At 46.6% G+C, this 18779-nt stretch overlaps 1 protein-coding gene across 1 annotated transcript in view; it reads left to right on the top strand.

Moving 5' to 3' along the window:
• Positions 1 to 18779, top strand: part of RUNX3 (RUNX family transcription factor 3) — a 116882-nt gene that overhangs the window by 39656 nt on the left and 58447 nt on the right. Inside the window, 1 exon segment of the mRNA XM_065421724.1 lies at positions 17539 to 17783. Coding sequence (XP_065277796.1) covers positions 17539 to 17783 — 245 coding nt within the window.

Here is an 18779-nt window from a genome sequence, read left to right as displayed (position 1 = left end):
GAGCACTCCTCTAACGATTAGTGCGAGCTAGTGAGCTTCCTCTCTCTCTCTCTCTCTCTCTCTCTCTGTATCCATCTAGCGGCTCTAGCTTCAATCACTATATGCATAATGGTTAGAGGTGAGCAAAACTTTTGTAATGAAACCTGAAACTTTGCATGGTCCAAGGTTTTGTTACAGACCCAACGCTGGGCTGCACTAGGCTGAAAAGCTTGTGAATGTTTGTGGCAGCTGATGGGGGGCTGAGTAGCTAGGCCTCCATTTAGGAAAGCACTTAAGCACATGCTCACGTCCACCCCACTCCAGAAAAGCACTGACACACATGTTTAACTTTAAACACCTGCTTGAATCCCATTGACTTCAATGGGACTTAAGCACATGCTAAACATTGAACACTTGCTTAAGTGGTTTCCTGAATTGGGGCCCGTGATTCTGGACCTGATCCTGGGTGGTATCTGTTCCAATTTAGGGTTTGGGGGAAAAATCCATATGATCCTTTGCTGAAAGGGGCAATATAAATTCAAAATAGTCTTAGTATTCAACTGTGGTTTTACCTGAATCCCACACTTAAAGCAAAACTTAAGAGATGTGAATCCCTATGGAGTAATAAATAATACTTACAATTGGCACATTCCATCTGTAGATCTCAAAGTGCCTACGAAAGAGTGAAAAATATTCTTGTCCTCATTTTATGGATGGGGAAACTGAGGCACTGCAAGGTTAACTGATTTGCCCAAAATCACACAGCAGGTTGGTGGTGGAGCCAGGAATAAAACATTCTTCTTCTGATTCCTTACCCTGTGCCTATGCTAATGGACCCTGATGCTTTCCTTCTTAGGAGTCCAAAATGGCTGAGTTTCACACAGCTTCACTTTTAGCACCCACATGGCTTAGAAGATGACTGTTTCTGACTATAGGGGTGTTTTGACGACTGGCAGGAAGGTTGGACGTATTGACATTCACTCGTCTGCTACCCACTGATGCTGCAGTCAATCTTTCCCCTGAAATCCCATCTCTCTTCTCCCCACCAAGACTTCTGATTTGTAGCATCGGATCCAATTACTGTCGGATCCTAAAATGCCTTTCCCAGAAGCATCCTTGCCCAGATCTGGGATTATAGTGTCCCCTTTTGATAGATGATTTACCCAGGTGGAGGTTCTAAGTAATCTGAGAATACCTGTAATTTAGGACACTTCTTTCCTGTCTCCTCTCTCCTCAAAATTTCAAACATCTAGATTAGAATGCTGGGGACTGAATTTTTGTTAACTTGCATATCAAAGACTTTTATATGATATTGCAAGAGCAAGGTATGGCTTTTGTTTCCTCATTTTTGGCTCTGATGGTGTGTTGGCGGCTGCATGATTTTGGCTGAACCCATCAGAGGTTGGTTTGGAAGTTTGCTGAAACATTTCTTGGGTGGTTCTAACTTTTAAGTGTCCTGTCATCCACAAACTAGTTATATGACTATGGTGTATTCACACATGGTTGCATAGCTGGTTTTGTTGGTTCTGTGCTGTACAGCTACCACAATGAAGAGGCCACAACATATGTTCGAGATGCCGTATTAAACTATAACATCATGAGTTATTTGAGCTTCCTGTTCGATACTAATAACTACAGCAGGTTACCACAAACCCTAGCCAAAATTTTCAAAAGTAGCTAGTGATTTCAGAAGCCTCCGTTGTGGGGTGACCAACTTGAAACACCTCAACGGAGCCTGATTTTTCAGAAGATGGGTGCTTAACATTTACTGAAATTCAGGCTCCTTTTCAGGTATGTCAAGTTAGAAACCCCAAGCCTAAGCCACACAAGAACACTAGTTGCATCTCAAAATCTTGGTCATACTGATGGTTGCATAGGAGCCTAGGTGATTGCACTGGTATTTACTTTCTCGCCATGCACAAATGACTCTCTCAGAGTTCATTGTCTGGTCAGGATGAATGTGAAATCAATGCATCTATAGGGAGCAGACGGTGTTCTGTGATGCAATCCCAGACTTGTCCTGTGACCTTGATGAGAATGAGTCATTGGTAGACATTGAAGCATTGTATCTCTCTAGTGCTGGTTTCCTTAGTCCTTCCACATTCTCGTCCCTTGACCTGTCAGCTCAGTGATGTTACTATGAATGAAGAACAATGTATTCTGTTACTATACGTGTTGATAATCTGGTCGAGAGGACCTTCCATCCCAAAGGGCTTTACAAGCTTCAGACTGCCCACAGGGGTCCCTCCCTATGCCACTGCAGTGCAGCCACTTCTGCGATGAAATATGGCAACTAGTTAGTAGGCAGCAACACCACGCACAGGGCCGGCGCTTCCATTTAGGCGACCTAGGCGGTTGCCTGGGGCGCCAGGATTTGGGGGGGCGGCATTTTGCCGCTGTTGGCGGCAATTCGGCGGCAGGGGGTCCTTCCGCACTCCGGGTCTTCGGCAGCAATTCTGCGGCGGGTCCTTCACTCGCTCCGGGACCCGCCGCCGAAGTGCCCCGAAGACCGGGAGTGCGGAAGGACCCCCCCGCCGCAGAATTGCCGACGACGACTGGGAGCGCGGAAGGACCCCCGCCTAGGGCGCCAAAAACCCTGGCGCCGCTCCTGACCACACAACAGCATAGGTACTGGAACTAAGGGTTCTGGGGGTGCTGGATGATTTAGTTGGGGATTGGTCCTGCTTTGAGCAGGGGGTTGGACTAGATGACCTCCTGAGGTCCCTTCCAACCCTGAGATTCTATGCTGCACCCCCTGGTTTAAAGTGGTTTCCATCACATACAGGCTTTACAGATGGTTCAATGTCTCTCAGCACCCCCCGCTCTACAAATTGTTCCTGCGCAATGGTTGAGAGACGGCTGTAAAGAACGCCATATCCCGTGGAAACTGCGTGGTGGATTTAGGGCAGCAGAATGGGATTATTCAATTGGAATCTGGCCGGAACACTGGGATTATCTCCCATTGCTCTTGAGGAAAGTGCCACCGAGTGTGCAATGACCTCACACAGGCAGGAGCCTGGTTTTTTACCTCCCATTATGGACATAACTTGGCAGGATTGTCTGGTGATTAGAGCTGGGGATTGGGAATCAGGGGAATGGAGGCTGCCATTAATTTGTTGTACAATCCTGGGTAAATCCCTGAAGTTTGCTGAGCTTCTGTTTCCCTAATGTGGCAGATGAGGATAATAGCACTGGTGTAGCTTTGTGTGGCTATGGGAGATCTTCTGACGAAAGGTGATATGTATGTGCAAATTACTGTTACAGCTGAAAGATGGCGTCTGCCACAGCCCCATGTGCATCCTGGGGCACTGGCTGAGTGCAGAATCCCAGGGGAAGGCACCACCTACTGAATGACCAACTATCGTCATAGCAGACCCTTGGTGTTCCTTGAGGGTCACCTGACTAAGTAATGACCCAGCTCAATCCTGCCTGACTTGTGCCATCTAATGAGATCACAATCTGTTGGAGATGGCTGCAGACTGCGCTGGTGCGGATGTTCTGCTGGTGGATAGCATCCAAGGCCACTGTGCCAGGGCAGTTTCCTGAAAGCCATAGCAACCGGCTTGTACAAGAATTAGCTTTATGTGTCCTTTCTGTGTCCAAGATTATTACCGTTATTTATTCGTATTAGCGTAGCCCCCAGGAATCCTAGGTATAGGCCAGGACCTAATTGTGTTCGGACAACAGATTTCCACACCAGCCTCAAATGGTGTTCCGAGATCCTACCCCTCTGCTTCACTGGATGCCAGGGGGGCACAGACTTTTTGATCTATGTTTCTATGACACCTACCACAATGGGATCCTGATACACGATGGGAGCTCCTACGTGCTACCGGATTATAAATAATAAACTACAACTCTGTTTGTTTTGACTGCGCTGTACTTTTTTGTTGTCATGTGACTTTCACTTCCCTTTCTCTCATCCAGACATTTCCTCTTTTTCTTTCCTTTGGAATTTTTCTTTCTTGCCCTTTTTGGAGGGCTCAGCATATTGCCTTTGCAGCATCACAGGTCCTCGTCTACAGTGCGGATTTTAGGGACATCTCCCAGTGTTGCTTTACCCCCAGTGCTAACAACACTGGAAGTACTAATATAGCCTGGCTGCTGGTGATTTGACTATTGGGTCGACCACACCTGCTGTGAACAGAGCGAGACATCATGGGGTTCCAAATGCCAGTGGCTGGTTGACACTAACATCCTACAAAGCGACTGTAAGGGCGGGGGGTTTGATACAATCTTGACTGCATCCAGAGTCAATGAGACTCAGATGTATCTGAGAGTCAGACATATCACCGTGTGGATTTCAAGGACTCTGGACTTATGCCAGTGTACCTGAGAGAAAAATCTGGCACAGCAGGTGCAAATGCATTTCAGGTTAGAATGTGGTGTTATTTATGATACACCTTTGAGGCTAATGGAGTCTCCACCCAACCGTGAAATTCACTGCTTTCACGTAGGGCCCAGCTCAAGACCTTATGCACCAGTTAAATTCCACTTAAATCCATAGGGAAAGACACCCATTGACTTCAATGGGCTTTGGATCAGCCCCTAAATTCCCATTTCCATTAGCAATCCTTGATCGCTTTCGAAGGGGCTGGTCTGTCTTTAGGTGCTTTATAGCCCTTCAACACAAATAGTTCATTTTCTCTTCATAAGCACATTCCTAAAAGAAAGTTGGGATTTCATTCTTTCATTATTTGAATGGCCTTACCCCTGTGCTCACTTGTTTAAATCAAGCATAAAGCTCGAACTGTTCTCTGAATATTTATGACTAGTTTTTATCTCATGCCATGCATACAAAACATACTTGATTCCTTTCCTAAAAGTTTTTTCAAGTGCAAAATTTTAAAAACATGTGGCTTTTATTGCAGGCAGGAATGGATAACAGCATTCCACACGTAACCACATTAAATGGAACAGTAATATTCATGTGCGTAAGGGCAAAAGCTGCCTTGTTTCCTATTTGCAATTGAACTCTGAAATTAATTAAGAACTAAAAAGGGACTGACAGTCATTAGGGTCTTTTTAAAAAGAGGGGAAGAAGCAGATGGGACCCACACTCAAAAAACCCCTCGACCTCACTGTCAATTGCACACAGAACGTGTACACGGAGCAAGTGTAACCTTCATTGTTATGTAGTGAAGGGGGAGGGTAGTTCTGATGACGGGGGCCTAACTGACTTAAAAGCACAAGTCTCAAGAAGTGGAACTTAGGCTTCTAAGTCACTTAGATACTTTTGAAAATCCCGCCAAAACAATCATCCATTTTGATTGGGTTTCAGATCATCTTAAACATTCATTCTAGGGCAAAAGGCAGAATGCTCACGCACTGTGACTGCTGTGAAGAAAGTAGCACCTTCTGGGCCCGATTCTCTTCGCCCTTATGCTCTTTACACATCGCCTGCCTTCTGTGGAGTTACGCCTGATTTATACCAGTGTCTGTGAGTAAAGAATTGGGTCCCAAATAGGCACGTGTGTGTACGTGTACCTGATTCTGCTGTCGCTGCCGTGGGTGTAAATCAGCAGTAGCGCCACTGAAATCCATGGAATTACACTGGTGTAAACAGGAGGAGAACTTGGCCCAAGGACACTGAGCCAGTGTATAAGCACAGTAAAGAACAGAAGGTGATTCTTCTGGCTCCCAGACACACATTTTAACCACTAGACCAAAGAAGATCTACTGGCCTTGCAAACACCTACGGTGAAATTCTGGCTCCACTGAAGTCAATGGGAATTTTGCCATTTACTTTTGGGGCCAGGATTTCACCCCTAGGATCTTAAGCTCCAGCTGGAGGGAGTCCTCCTACTTCTCACACTGCTGCTAATTACACCTCTACCCTGATATAACGCTGTCCTTGGGAGCCAAAAAATCTTACCGCGTTATTGGTGAAACCGCGTTATATTGAACTTATTCATAGATTCATAGATTCATAGATTCTAGGACTGGAAGGGACCTCGAGAGGTCATCGAGTCCAGTCCCCTGCCCGCATGGCAGGACCAAATACTGTCTAGACCATCCCTGATAGACATTTATCTAACCTACTCTTAAATATCTCCAGAGATGGAGATTCCACAACCTCCCTAGGCAATTTATTCCAGTGTTTAACCACCCTGACAGTTAGGAACTTTTTCCTAATGTCCAACCTAGACCTCCCTTGCTGCAGTTTAAGCCCATTGCTTCTTGTTCTATCCTCAGAGGCTAAGGTGAACAAGTTTTCTCCCTCCTCCTTATGACACCCTTTTAGATACCTGAAAACTGCTATCATGTCCCCTCTCAGTCTTCTCTTTTCCAAACTAAACAAACCCAATTCTTTCAGCCTTCCTTCATAGGTCATGTTCTCAAGACCTTTAATCATTCTTGTTGCTCTTCTCTGGACCCTTTCCAATTTCTCCACATCTTTCTTGAAATGCGGTGCCCAGAACTGGACACAATACTCCAGCTGAGGCCTAACCAGAGCAGAGTAGAGTGGAAGAATGACTTCTCGTGTCTTGCTCACAACACACCTGTTAATACATCCCAGAATCATGTTTGCTTTTTTGGCAACAGCATCACACTGTTGACTCATATTTAGCTTGTGGTCCACTATAACCCCTAGATCCCTTTCTGCCGTACTCCTTTCTAGACAGTCTCTTCCCATTCTGTATGTGTGAAACTGATTTTTTCTTCCTAAGTGGAGCACTTTGCATTTGTCTTTGTTAAACTTCATCCTGTTTGACTCAGACCATTTCTCCAATTTGTCCAGATCATTTTGAATTATGACCCTGTCCTCCAAAGCAGTTGCAATCCCTCCCAGTTTGGTATCATCCGCAAACTTAATAAGCGTACTTTCTATGCCAATATCTAAGTCGTTAATGAAGATATTTGATCCGCCGGAGTGCACAGCCCCGCCCCCCCGGAGCGCTGCTTTACTACGTTATATCTGAATTCGTGTTATATCGGGTCGTGTTACATCAGGGTAGACGTGTATAAACATCCTTCAATTGGAGCCTGGCTGATGATTCTGTTGACGACGCACCCAGCGAAATGGAACTGAGTCCCCTCTCTCAGAGGCCTACTGGCTTCTGAAGGGCTAATGGGAGCAAAGACTTGGTTTTGATTGTCAGAAAAGCAGCTCTGAGAAGGGAGGCAGGCCCGTTGCATGAAAAAAGGACCATTCCCATGTCAGCCCGTTTTCTGGTGTAATCAATCACACAAACACTCACGTTCAAGCAGATTAAGACTCTTTGGGACAAATGCATCACTGCAGTTTCGGAGTACCATGCAAGTTCACTCAGTCAGTGGAGTTGTACGTGGAGCTCCCAGCCCAGGAGCTGATTTCTTATTGTTTGCCTTGCCTAGACAAACTCCCATTGACTTTTGCTGGGTGCAAGGACTGTCTTTTAATTCTGTGTTTGGGTAGCCCCTGGCACAGTATGGTTCTGATCCATCCCTGGAGCTGTTAGGCACTACCACAATTCAAATATTAACACTATCTGATCTTTCAAAGATGGAGGCACTCTGGGGTTATAAAATGTCACAGCCTGTTCCCCATTGGGCCCAGCCTCTGTTGTTTGATTTATGAATGAATGGCACGTCCCTTTCCCCACATGCTGCTCTCAGTTCCCGTCCCTTAACTGCAAAACAGATCCAGACACCCGAATGGCCCTGCTGAGAGATGTTTGCTCCTGAGAGCTTTGGGACACAGTTTGCAATGAATTTTTAATAGAAAGCTTCCTATAGACCATGCATTTACTTCCTTGATGTTAAAGCAAATGGATCTGCTGCTAAATACCAGCTCAATTGAATTAAAAACTACAGAGGATATTGTAAGTGAAGTAATCCCAGCAAGCCGTGATTTAAGGGCTTGCTGACCTCCCTGACACAGGAACAGTAGCTTTAAAGTATTAAGTATTTTAGAAGCGGCACATGCAAATCCTAGGGCTTATTCACTATTAACCTTTTCTAAAATGCACTCGCTGCCAAGGGGGGAAAGCGTAACTAGTAAGAGCTCTAAAACCTATTTCCCACATGTCGATACTTACTGATTTGTGAAGGAATCAAGAATATGCTGAGAGGAGAGTGAAGATCAGAGACTAAACGAGGTCTGTCTGTAGCTCCATTCTTGCCATTTCCACTGCAGCCTCAAGAAAGAGAGCTTGGAAAATTCAGTTTTCCCTTACAAAAGGCAGGAGTAGGCTGAGTTTACGAAAGATGCGTAAATTTCTCCCCACTGTAAAACACACATGGGGCCCAATTTCCCTCCCGCTTCCACTGGTATACATTGGGAGGAACTCCACTGACAAGAATGAGGACGTGCTCTTGTGAGTGAAAAGGGAATCAGGCCTGTAAGCGTCTTCTGGTGCTGAGGGTCTGTTGGGCCAGGGATATTCTCTGCGTTGGGGGTTTGCTTTGCATCCCCTTTGCAAAAGGAGCCACCAGGCTACCATGAATTGGGCACTGCGTGTCTCAGGATGGGCACCCGGATCCACTGGCCACCTTGTTGACCGCTGGGCCTGATCCTGCACGGCTTTGCACTTTGTGTCATTCAGACCATGGCAACCTGTGTGTAAAAGGCTCCCAGATCGGAGCCGGAGCAGTTGGCACCCTGGTGCACTCACTTGGCATGGGTGCAAATCAAGACATAAGGTGCAGGGCAATGGTGAATTAGGCTCCTGGGACCCAAGTCTACCCTCAGTTACACAGGTGCAAATCAAATGTCACCAGTGCATCTGAGTGCAGAATTGAGTCCAGAGGGTCTCAGGGAAAAGGATCAAAAGCCACTGATTTGAAATAGCTTGAATTTGCTGCCTTTCTAGGCAGGCTGCATAGCTCATCTTTTCCCCCCAGGCAGTTGAAAACAAGGGGGAGAAGGGACAGCAAACCAGAGCGGGGAATTGTTGGAGTGGGAGGAGGATTTATAAATAAAATAAAGGAGATGTCCTATCTTCTAGAACTAGAAGGGACCTTGAAAGGTCATCAAGTCCAGCCCCCTGCCTTCACTAGCAGGACCAAGTACTGATTTTGCCCCAGATCCCTAAGTGGCCCCCTTAAGGATTGGACTCACAACCCTGGGTTTAATAGGCCAATGCTCAAACCACTGAGCTATCCCTCCCCCCAGTGTTTTGAGTTGCATGTCTTGCTAGCACTGGGTTATGTTAAATTGTTCTGTCGCCCTTAGGGTATATTTGGGACATATTTACAAGTTGCGTTAAGAACACCTAGAGCATATGTTAGATGCCCTTTTTAGCATGTGCAGAAAGCTAAATCAATAAAGTACCAATATACTTCCAATGAAAACCCTATTATTGTTTATTATGAATATGGTGGCAGCACCTATGACGCTCAGTCATGGACCATGACACCCATTGGTCTAGGTGTTGAACAAATGCAGAACAGAGAATTTACCATCTAAACATCTACTGCATCCCCTCTGTAAATATGGACAGAAGGTAACCCATTGCCCTACAGCCCGTAGGCATAACTCCCATTTCTTTCTGTGGTAGATTGGTCTGTGGGATCACCTCGTCCAAAGTTAGGAATCTGGAGGCGATTTTCAAGGTGCTTCTCTTCTTTCATTTTGCAGGTTTCCCTTTAATCTCCTTACAGAAGCCACCTTGCCTTTCCACTTGCTCTCTGAGCTCCTACTTCCTTAATTCTGCATGTGCCCATGAAACCTGATAAACAGCTCTGTTCATCACACTTGTTACATGTGTGTTCTCAACAATATGGTCATTGTCATGCAAAATGAATGGTCCTGTCACTTGTAGTTTCTATAAACAGGAAAACAGAACTGGTCACCTTTCTGTTAATAGTTTATGTCTTCTGGGGTGGACTGGTTAGTATATGTTGTTGTCTGTCTGTCTGTCTGTTTGTTTGTTTGTTTGTTTGTTTGTTTGTTTGTTTGTTTGTTTGTTTGTTTTGGCTTTTTGTGTGTGTCACATTTTAGGAATAATCCCTTAAAATTATGAGCAGAAACTTGCCTTTAAAGAAAACAGAAGGGAATTTAAAACAATCAAATAAACCTCAAATATCAGGATTTTACTTTTGAATCAGATAAACAGACACCTTTTAAAATTCTAACCTACTAATTTTTCTTCTGGAAATGCTGAAAAGGCTTTAATGGTCGGGTTTTCAGGCACCCACAATAGAAGACAGATTATCAAATGTGCTCAGCACTCAACTTCCCCACAAGGTGTTCTGGTCTTTTGAAAATCTAACCACTTGTTTAGAGGCCTAAATGTGAGCTAAGCTCCTTTATAGATGGACTCTAAATGCCGTATTTTTTTTCTTTAGCTTTACCATTCACCCAACACAATCCAATTATATCTCTGATGATGTCCTTAAAGTTTTAAAATAGACCTTCGTTCTTAAAGGTAAATATTACTTTAAAACTAGATGATACAGTATTTGACAGTGCACACTCAACCTTCATTCTCATATAGTGATCACCGTTGAAATCACTGATAAAGGGCAACTAATATTTTTTAAATAACTTATTTAACTTGGCTGGCTAAATGGGATTTGTAGCTGCATGATTTTACCTTAGCACAACTTCTCTTATCCTGTTCTCCATCAAGTCGTGGTCCTTTTGCCATTAACTTCAATGGGACTGGTATTTTCTGATCAAACTTTGAGCATCTTTCAAAGCTTCACAGAGGAAGCATGCAGCCTGACAAAGCAATACAAACCTGACTCCAGTGTGGAAGCAATTATTTAAGGCATTTAAACCAAACACCAACTGCCATGTACAATATCAGAGAGAAAAGATGCGGGTGGTAATATCTTTTATTGGGCCACCTTCTGTTAGTGAAAGAGACAATCTACCCAGAGTTCTTCTTCGGGTCAACATCAAACAATCCAGAGGCAGCCCCTTCTTGGCTATTTTGGGGTTTGATCTATGAGGTTCAGTGTTAAAATAAGGGTTTGTAAATTACACACAATAAAACAAATCTGTTTCTCTAATAGGATCGTGCACAGAGGTTTCCTAAAGCTCGGGGAATTGCACCTTTCAGATGACTGTCTATCTATCCTGAACTTAATCAGCTCTCTCTGAGTTACTCTCCCTGAGATATGACAGGCTGGAGGCTTTCAAAAAACAGCCAATGAAAAGGCCCAGAGACACAGACACCTTCCATCTCCTGTCAGCCAGCCCTCCACCCCCGACCCTAAAGCAGGACACACCCTCTTCGTAGAGTGTGTTACCCAGTGTCTCTTCATGAGGATGGAGTGTGGGGTTTGTGCACTGGGCAGAAAATGCCTGAATAATCTTTCAGCTCCCCAGTGTAACTGAACCAACCACGTTTGCACGCTGGAAAAGACTCTTTCAGACAGATCAGAACCTAAGGCCCTTGATGGGTTTAGCTAAAATCAGTGATTTCATCTAAATACCTTCCCAACTATAAAACCCATCCGGCTCCCAGCCATCCACCTTCTAGCAATTTACCCACAGAGATAGTTTTTTTTTTTTAACTGTTTAGACTATAAAGGAGCATCGAAATATGTTAACGCCTAAATCGCTCCTTATCTGAAAATAAAATCCATCTAGTACATTCCTCGATAGCCAAAGCAACAGGACCGATTCAACCAAAGGAAACTCCCGATGGGTCTAATTCCGAACTGCACCGAATAACGTATACACAGGTAATTCGGTTTAATCGAACTCTATGTGTGTATATAATATATATACACCTGCACGAAACAGGTAGAGCTGGCCTGGAAGAGGCTACTGAGGCGCATGATTTAAATGCTCAAATAAATTCAAGAATTTCCCTTGACACGAGTATTAAAATTATGGCAAATATGTTGATTTCTGTTGCAGAATAAGTCAACCTCTATTTTAAAACATAATAATGCATTCGGTATGCAGCAACTTGTTACTGAAGAGAAAATTGTTTTCGTGCTAGATTTCTTCTTTGGGGGGGTTCTGATTTGTATTACATTACTTCTCCATAAATACATGCTGGCTAAGGAACGCATTGCCCGTAGGAGTTGGGGGTATAATAGGCGATCAAACCATATTAACCCTCCCCTGTTTGCAGATCGTAGGGATGCAAACAGGATCGCCACACCAAGCACGGCAGGTCGGAGAAAGAAACCGATGCACATGGCCCGGGGAGCTCCAGGGTTAGAAATGAAAACAGAAGGGGTGGGCGAAAAGTGTGTCTATTGCAGGGCGCATTGGAAATTGCATTGGCTTTTGCTAGCGTAAGGGACTGAAGGTGGTTTCATTCCATAGGGCATTTCTTCTCAAACCACCCCGGGCACGTACTGGGTTTGGCAGCGTGGCTCCTGCAGAGATGAAAAGAGAGCAAAGGCAGTTGGAGCGGTAGATTTCAAAGAATATTTGCTCCCCAAGCAGAAAGGGGATCGGAATTGCAATGGGGGGGGGGGATATTTTGGTAAAAGCCTCCGTTACTCAGGCGAAACCTGTAGAGCAACTGAGAAATAAGGCAACTAGCGGAATCGCTGGAAAATGTGCTCCCTGCAACTGACTTTCTGCATGGTTTGCCATGTTGTATGTAAGAGCAGTCTGCCCTGTTTGGTATACAGTGCAGTCTGTAGCACTCTGTGTGTGTACACACACGCACCATATTGTGTATGTATTAGAGAGAGAGAGAAAACCAGCATTTATCTCTGGCTTCTCCAATAAACCCACTCAGGTGCATTAAACCCCTGGTGAAATTCTCGTGAGCTGCAGCGTATAGAAAATATTAGACCCGAGAGTCTGGGATATCTTATATTATTTATTTATGTATTTTAGGCGTGCAGTTAAAGTGCAGCTAAGCGTTTGAGGGGGTTAATTGGGGAATGCCCCGGGGCTGGCACTGGGAAAGTTTAGCTGTGAGATTCGGCAAAGTCAATCACCTGGCAAATTTTATTTGCTCAGATTAGCAGATCAGAGCCGTTCACAATCAGTGAAAATATCAGCGATCGTTGGTGATTCACACCACTTAGATCTGGATCCTTCGAATCCGTTTCCACTGACAGGACGTTCCCAGCTGGTACCGACCATTTTAAACCGCTTCCTTTTGAGTTTAAGTAGCAGGGTTCGATCATTGGAAAGAGATTGAAAAGTTAGACATTGCTTTTCTGCTTTAATCTCTAAAAACCAGGTGCTCCACAGAACTCGGCTTCTATTTAGGCAGCTAAATAAACCAGCCAGATTCTCCCCTGGCAGCTGCTGAGTGAGATTTTGACAATCTGGCAACTTCTGGGAGGTCAAATCGTGTATAAAACCTGCCCTGATCAAAACGTCCCTGTTAGAAAAGCAGCTGAAGCTCGCTGGAAAGGGACCCCCATCTCTTTCTCATCGTATTAACCGGGAATAAATCGAGGGGGGGGGGGGAATAAATGTATCTAGTTTAACTTAAAAACAAACCAATCCAGACCAATCGAGTTTAAATGTCAAAATAAATTCTGAAAGCCAGAGGAATGTTCCTGTATTCCCCCCCCCCCCCCGGGTGGTTGATCCCAAAGACTGCGGCAAATGAGCCTGTAACACAAAGTTTCCCTTTTGGGGGGAAGTCTATGGAAGCTTTCACCGGGCAGATGAAAGAGACAGTGTCTGTGTCTCTCCCGTGGGGAGAGAAGGGTCGGTAACAAACTTTCCCGGGGCGCACCGCCGGATCTTTGGGGAGCACGTGGGTGTGATTGAACCAAACTGGCTGGGCACCTCCTGGCTGCAGAATGTAACAACCATCCTGCGGCTAGTATGGGACTCATGGAGGGAGCCAGGTTTGGGGGGCCGGGAAGGGGGATTGTTGGGGGGACGTGGTGGGGGGCACACCGGGTGCGGTGGGTCTTTGATTCTGCACAGGATAGAAATCAAAGCAAAGCTGCTCCCAGTGGCCCGGGTCCCTTTGCTCTTAGGGCCGTTCAGAGACGTGGCTAAAGCGCCAACTAGCGGCTGAGTCGAAGAACTTCACTTCCTCCGCCGTTCAGCTTGGGTGTGGCTAACCCGCCCTTCCAGGTTTTCCAACGCGCAAACGTGGGTGGGGGTGACAACCCCCCCCCCCAACATCTGTGAGCCCCTTCCCCGCCCCCTCCCCCCAAACCACGCCCTTTAAATGGAGCCATGGAGGAACTTGGCTTCGTTTGAAGATACCCCTTCTAAAAAAAAATCTTTGGAAGAGACAGATCATTTGGGTCACATCTATCCACCCCCTGCTGCCAGGACTGTATTTAAATCTCTCCCCCGTTACTGGGTTTATAAGTATAACCAGACATTGGTGCTTTCTGTGGAACATGGCTGTGTCGATCTCTTTTGTTGTGGAAAAGAACAGGGATGAGTCTACGGACCTTAGATTTTCACCTAAAAAGGGAAGGATTGCAGCATTGTTAAGAGTTGATTAGACACACACGTCAATTAAAATCACAGCTGTGAGACAAATAGAAATCTGTTCTTCTGGATTTCTCCCTTTGTGGTTTCAGCCAGCCGTCCCTCCCCCCCTCCGCACCCCCATTCAATTTTCCACGATTGTGTTTCAAGATGGTCTACGTTTGAGGTTTCTTTTCATTTAATGTTCATTACGGAGAAGTCTAAACACACACACACGCACAGAAAAGCAACTTTCAACATGAGCATGTTTGGATCCGTTTTAATATATAACCAAACCATTCACAGAGATTTGGTTATTGAAAAATCATAAATCGGCTTGGAAAGCACAAGGAAAAAAATGTTAAGCTTAGTGAAATTGACATGAGTTTCTTCTGTTTAACAAACACTGCAATGTTGGCTCCTTAGTCAATTTTCTAGATTAGAATTCTGTAGGAAAGGATCAAAGTAAACAATCGTATGAAATGATATCGAGAAAAGGTTCCAGGGAATGGATAGAAATTGGAGGGATTTGGAAGACAAAAGCCCCTAATCGAGTTCAATGTGTCGGTGCTGCCGCAGCCTCAGCCTTCTTTCAGTATCTACGACCTCAAAAGAAAAGTGGCTCATAACCAGTGTTTATTTATGATGAGGTGTTTTTTTTTTTTACATAGTCCAACGAACAGTTTACCCAGCCCAGAATCTAAACAGTTTCTGATCTGGTGTAGACTGAATGGCTTGCTACAGAGAACATGCCATGTCCCATAAAGGAATTTGTAAAACCGACCAGCGAAGCTGTTGAAGTAAAGCAATCGATTCACCTCCCTGGACATGATGGTGCAGAAAAATAACGTCCTTTTAGAAATAAGTCAGCAGTTAAACTGTGTGTGATGGTGCTTTCATTTCCATTGGACACATTAGTAATATTTGTGTTCAAATGCGACAAAAACACTATTTGATTTTATAGACTATTCTGCGGTGCATTTCGTTGTAGCGGTTTTATATTTTATTAGAAAGACGACTCATCTGTAAAAAAAAACGGTATGCAAATATGAAACAAAAACTACAAACGATCAATTAATTTTATTCTCCCAGAATCAGCATCATTTTGCCCCCTACAGATTTTCTTGTTAAAATTCCATTTTGAAAACATGTATTTCCCTGGTTTTAAATCCAAACAAATGCATTGGGAATGATCATGATTATTACTGTTTTAAGAGTTGCTAAAATAGACATTTTTTTTAAAAAAGGATAATAGTAAATAGGACTTTGTCCTGAAACGATCCGCTTTTCTATCTGTGCCTGTGTCAATTTCATTTCGGGAAAGTAAGATAGCGGAGGAAGCATGTTCATAAAATAAAAGCCCCCAAACTCATTTGCACAATGTATTCTTAGGTCCAGATGTCAATTTCCGTCTGAAAATGCATTTCACACTGGCTAAAGCTATCCGACCTGTTGCGGGTATCAGACTGATCATGAGGGCTGTCGGTTGTGTCCTTTTGATGTTACATACACAGCAGTGAGTTGATAATTAGTAAATAATCTCTAGATCTTTTTCCTTTGGGGTTGGACCATTTTAAAAACGACTAGCAAATCGGTCAGTCTCGCTGCCAGCTCGCTAGCGCTTTGCGAAAGCATGGCACCGCTCTGCGGTTTCTTGGAGAGGTCGATTCTCACTCGTTTCTTATTTTGACCCTTTATTTTGGAAATGGCTGGACGCTGTTTGGGGCGGCAGGGCTGCGTCTGGGCTTCAGACACGTTTCGCTGCTGGTGGCAGCCGTTCAGCTGCCTAGAAGCCGAGTTTGCAGGGTAGGATGCAGACGGGCATCTAGACGGACTCTCGGGTTAAGAGCCACGTGTCTCTGCAGCGTGTGAAAGTTTGGGGAGACTCAGAGACAATTGCCGCAGCGGTGGCGTCCTTGTTGGCTCATTTGCTCCGTCCCGCAATAGGTGAGGCTATAAAGCAACGTTTTAATTGGCTCCGGCCTCTTAATGAAGCGCCGCTGAATGGAGCGCTCTGTCTATGGGTGTTTTAATGTGCCACCGATCCGCTAGGTGCGTCCTCCTTCCAGGCTGGGGCTTGAGGGCGGGGCTTCCCGCAGAGATCCCGCCCCCTCCCCTCCTCGCTCCGCCCCCTCCTCCCCTTGCTTCTATCGCTTTCCCAGGCAACGTGTGCAAATGGGGGTTCCCAGCCCTTCCTCTCCATTGGCGCTCCTCCCCGTCAGTCAGCGAGCCGCTCCGCCCCCTGGCTGCTTGGAGTAAATAGGGTATCTCAGAGTCTGCCTGCGGACACTTTGGGCTGGTTTCAGAGCTCTGAAGGGCTCTCTGGTGAAAGGGGGCAGCGTCTGCCATAAAAAAACCAAGCCCCACCTGCGAGCCATAGAAGTGGGGGTGGGGGAGCCCAGCTGTTCAGGATTGGTGCCCCACACCCAGTGAGGAACGGGCAGTAGAGGACGGTGGAGCTGTTTCTGGGACTTCCTTGGCATCCCTTCTGGGGGTTAGCGGGGGCGCGTCTCCTCCCAGACTCGCTGACTGGTGGCTGGGCCCTCGGGGGTCAACTCACGCAGCGCTGCACCTTCGGGGGCAGAAGTTTGGCTGGAGGAAAGGCCCCAGCGACCGCGCACCGGTTTGCAAAGCGGCTTCAGCACCAGAGAGGAAGGAAACCTCCCGGGACCGAGCGTGGGCTCCGGCCAGCTCCCCAGCAGAGCGCCCGGAGACCTGCCCCGTGCCAAGGGACCCCGGGCGCGCCCAGGCTCTGTGGGCAGAATCGCCCAGATCCGGCAAAGAGGGGGACTCGCTGCCTGACTCCAGGGCCGGCTGCTGCGGGCGGGGAGGGAGGAGAGAGCCCAGGAGCTCGCCACCCGAGCCCTGTCTCCACGCGACGCCAGCCCGGCGCCGGAGCCCACGGGTGACCCTCAGGATCCGGGGTCCCCCTTCGCCCCAGCTGTGACTCGACCTTTCCCCCGGCTCCTTTGGCCTGAGGAGGAGGCGAAGGGCGCTGCGGGTCCCAGCCCCTGACACGGCGGAGGCGCGTTTCCTGAGCGCAGGTCACACCCCGACTCCCTCGGCCGCTTCTTCTTTTCCTGCTCTCTATAAAGCGCTGCCCCGAGAAGCTGCATCGGACCCGGCCGGCCCCTGGTTTGGAGAGGGCAGCTGCGCGCTCCGGGCGCCTCTCCCCAGCTCCCCCGGCCCGCCAGCCCCTCGCCCCCCGCGCCCCTCGCTCGCCGGCTCTCTAACGCCCGCTGTTGTGATGCGTATTCCCGTAGACCCCAGCACCAGCCGGCGCTTCACACCTCCCTCCACGGCCTTCCCCTGCGGTAAGATGGGAGAGAACAGCGGGGCGCTGAGCGCGCCGGCGCCGGGCTCCCGAAGTCGGCCCGAGGTGCGCTCGGTGGTGGACGTGCTGGCGGACCACGCGGGCGAGCTGGTGCGGACAGACAGCCCCAACTTCTTGTGCTCGGTGCTGCCTTCACACTGGAGGTGCAACAAGACCCTGCCGGTGGCCTTCAAGGTAAGCCAAGGGGCGGGGAGGGGGAGGCAGATGTTTCCAGACCAGCCAGATGTGGCTTCTTCCAAAGGGATGGGCTAAAACCCTGTCTGATCCCCCTGAGCAATGGCTGGGGACGGGAGGAGAAGGATGAGAGGCTTTTTTAGGGGGGAGGATACGTGGGGAGAATCTTACCTACGAAAATAAACCTTAATATTTACACTCCAGCTCCCGCCCCCCTTTCATTTTAAATCAATTCTGCCTTCACTTTCGGGGCGCGTATTTATTTTTAATCAAGCTTCCGCGTTGCCCTGCGGTTATAATATCTCCGATATTGCATAGGGTTAGGAGCTCTCAGGGAACTTTGAAGTTTAATGAGAGTCGAGGCTAATTACCTAAGTGGGAGGGGGAAGATCTGCTCTGAAATAATAAAGGGAAGAAGTGAACTGCAGAGACAACTGGGCTTCATTAAAGGGCAGCTTCTTTCCTTTCCATGTTGCTTCGTCGTTGCTTTTGTCCCAGTTGTAATTCACTCAGTCAGTTGGCTCCTATGGGATAGTTAAACATTAAAAATCGACCGGGTTTCTGTTTCTGGATGTATAGACTGAACGGGGGGGAAACTATGCGAGGAAGAAAGATAGCAGACATATGTGACAGTCACCTTACACAGACCCAGATCTTTCACCACGGATCCCAACTAAGAGACCACAAAAGTCTTTATTCTGGATTCATGATCAGGCCAAACAATAAAGGCGAAAATAAATCTTTCGCAGTCAGCTTGAACGCAGATCCCTTAAGGATTTATGGAGTTTCTCTTCAGTTTCTTAGGAAGAATGGGAGGGTATTAAAATATAGACTTGGGGGGGAAAAACAAACAAACCAGAAACTGAAGGCTGGAGTTAATAAAGGACGAAAACCTTTCAGAGCACTGTTTTAGAGCGGTTATAGGCTAGCTAAGGAAAGGCGACAGAGAAAAGGTTCTTTATGGAGGACACGTAATTTTTTTGGCTATTGCGAAAA

Source organism: Emys orbicularis, chromosome 23 (assembly GCF_028017835.1).
Source record: "Emys orbicularis isolate rEmyOrb1 chromosome 23, rEmyOrb1.hap1, whole genome shotgun sequence".
NCBI lineage: Eukaryota > Metazoa > Chordata > Testudines > Emydidae > Emys > Emys orbicularis.
This window is presented reverse-complemented; position numbering and strand designations above follow the sequence as displayed.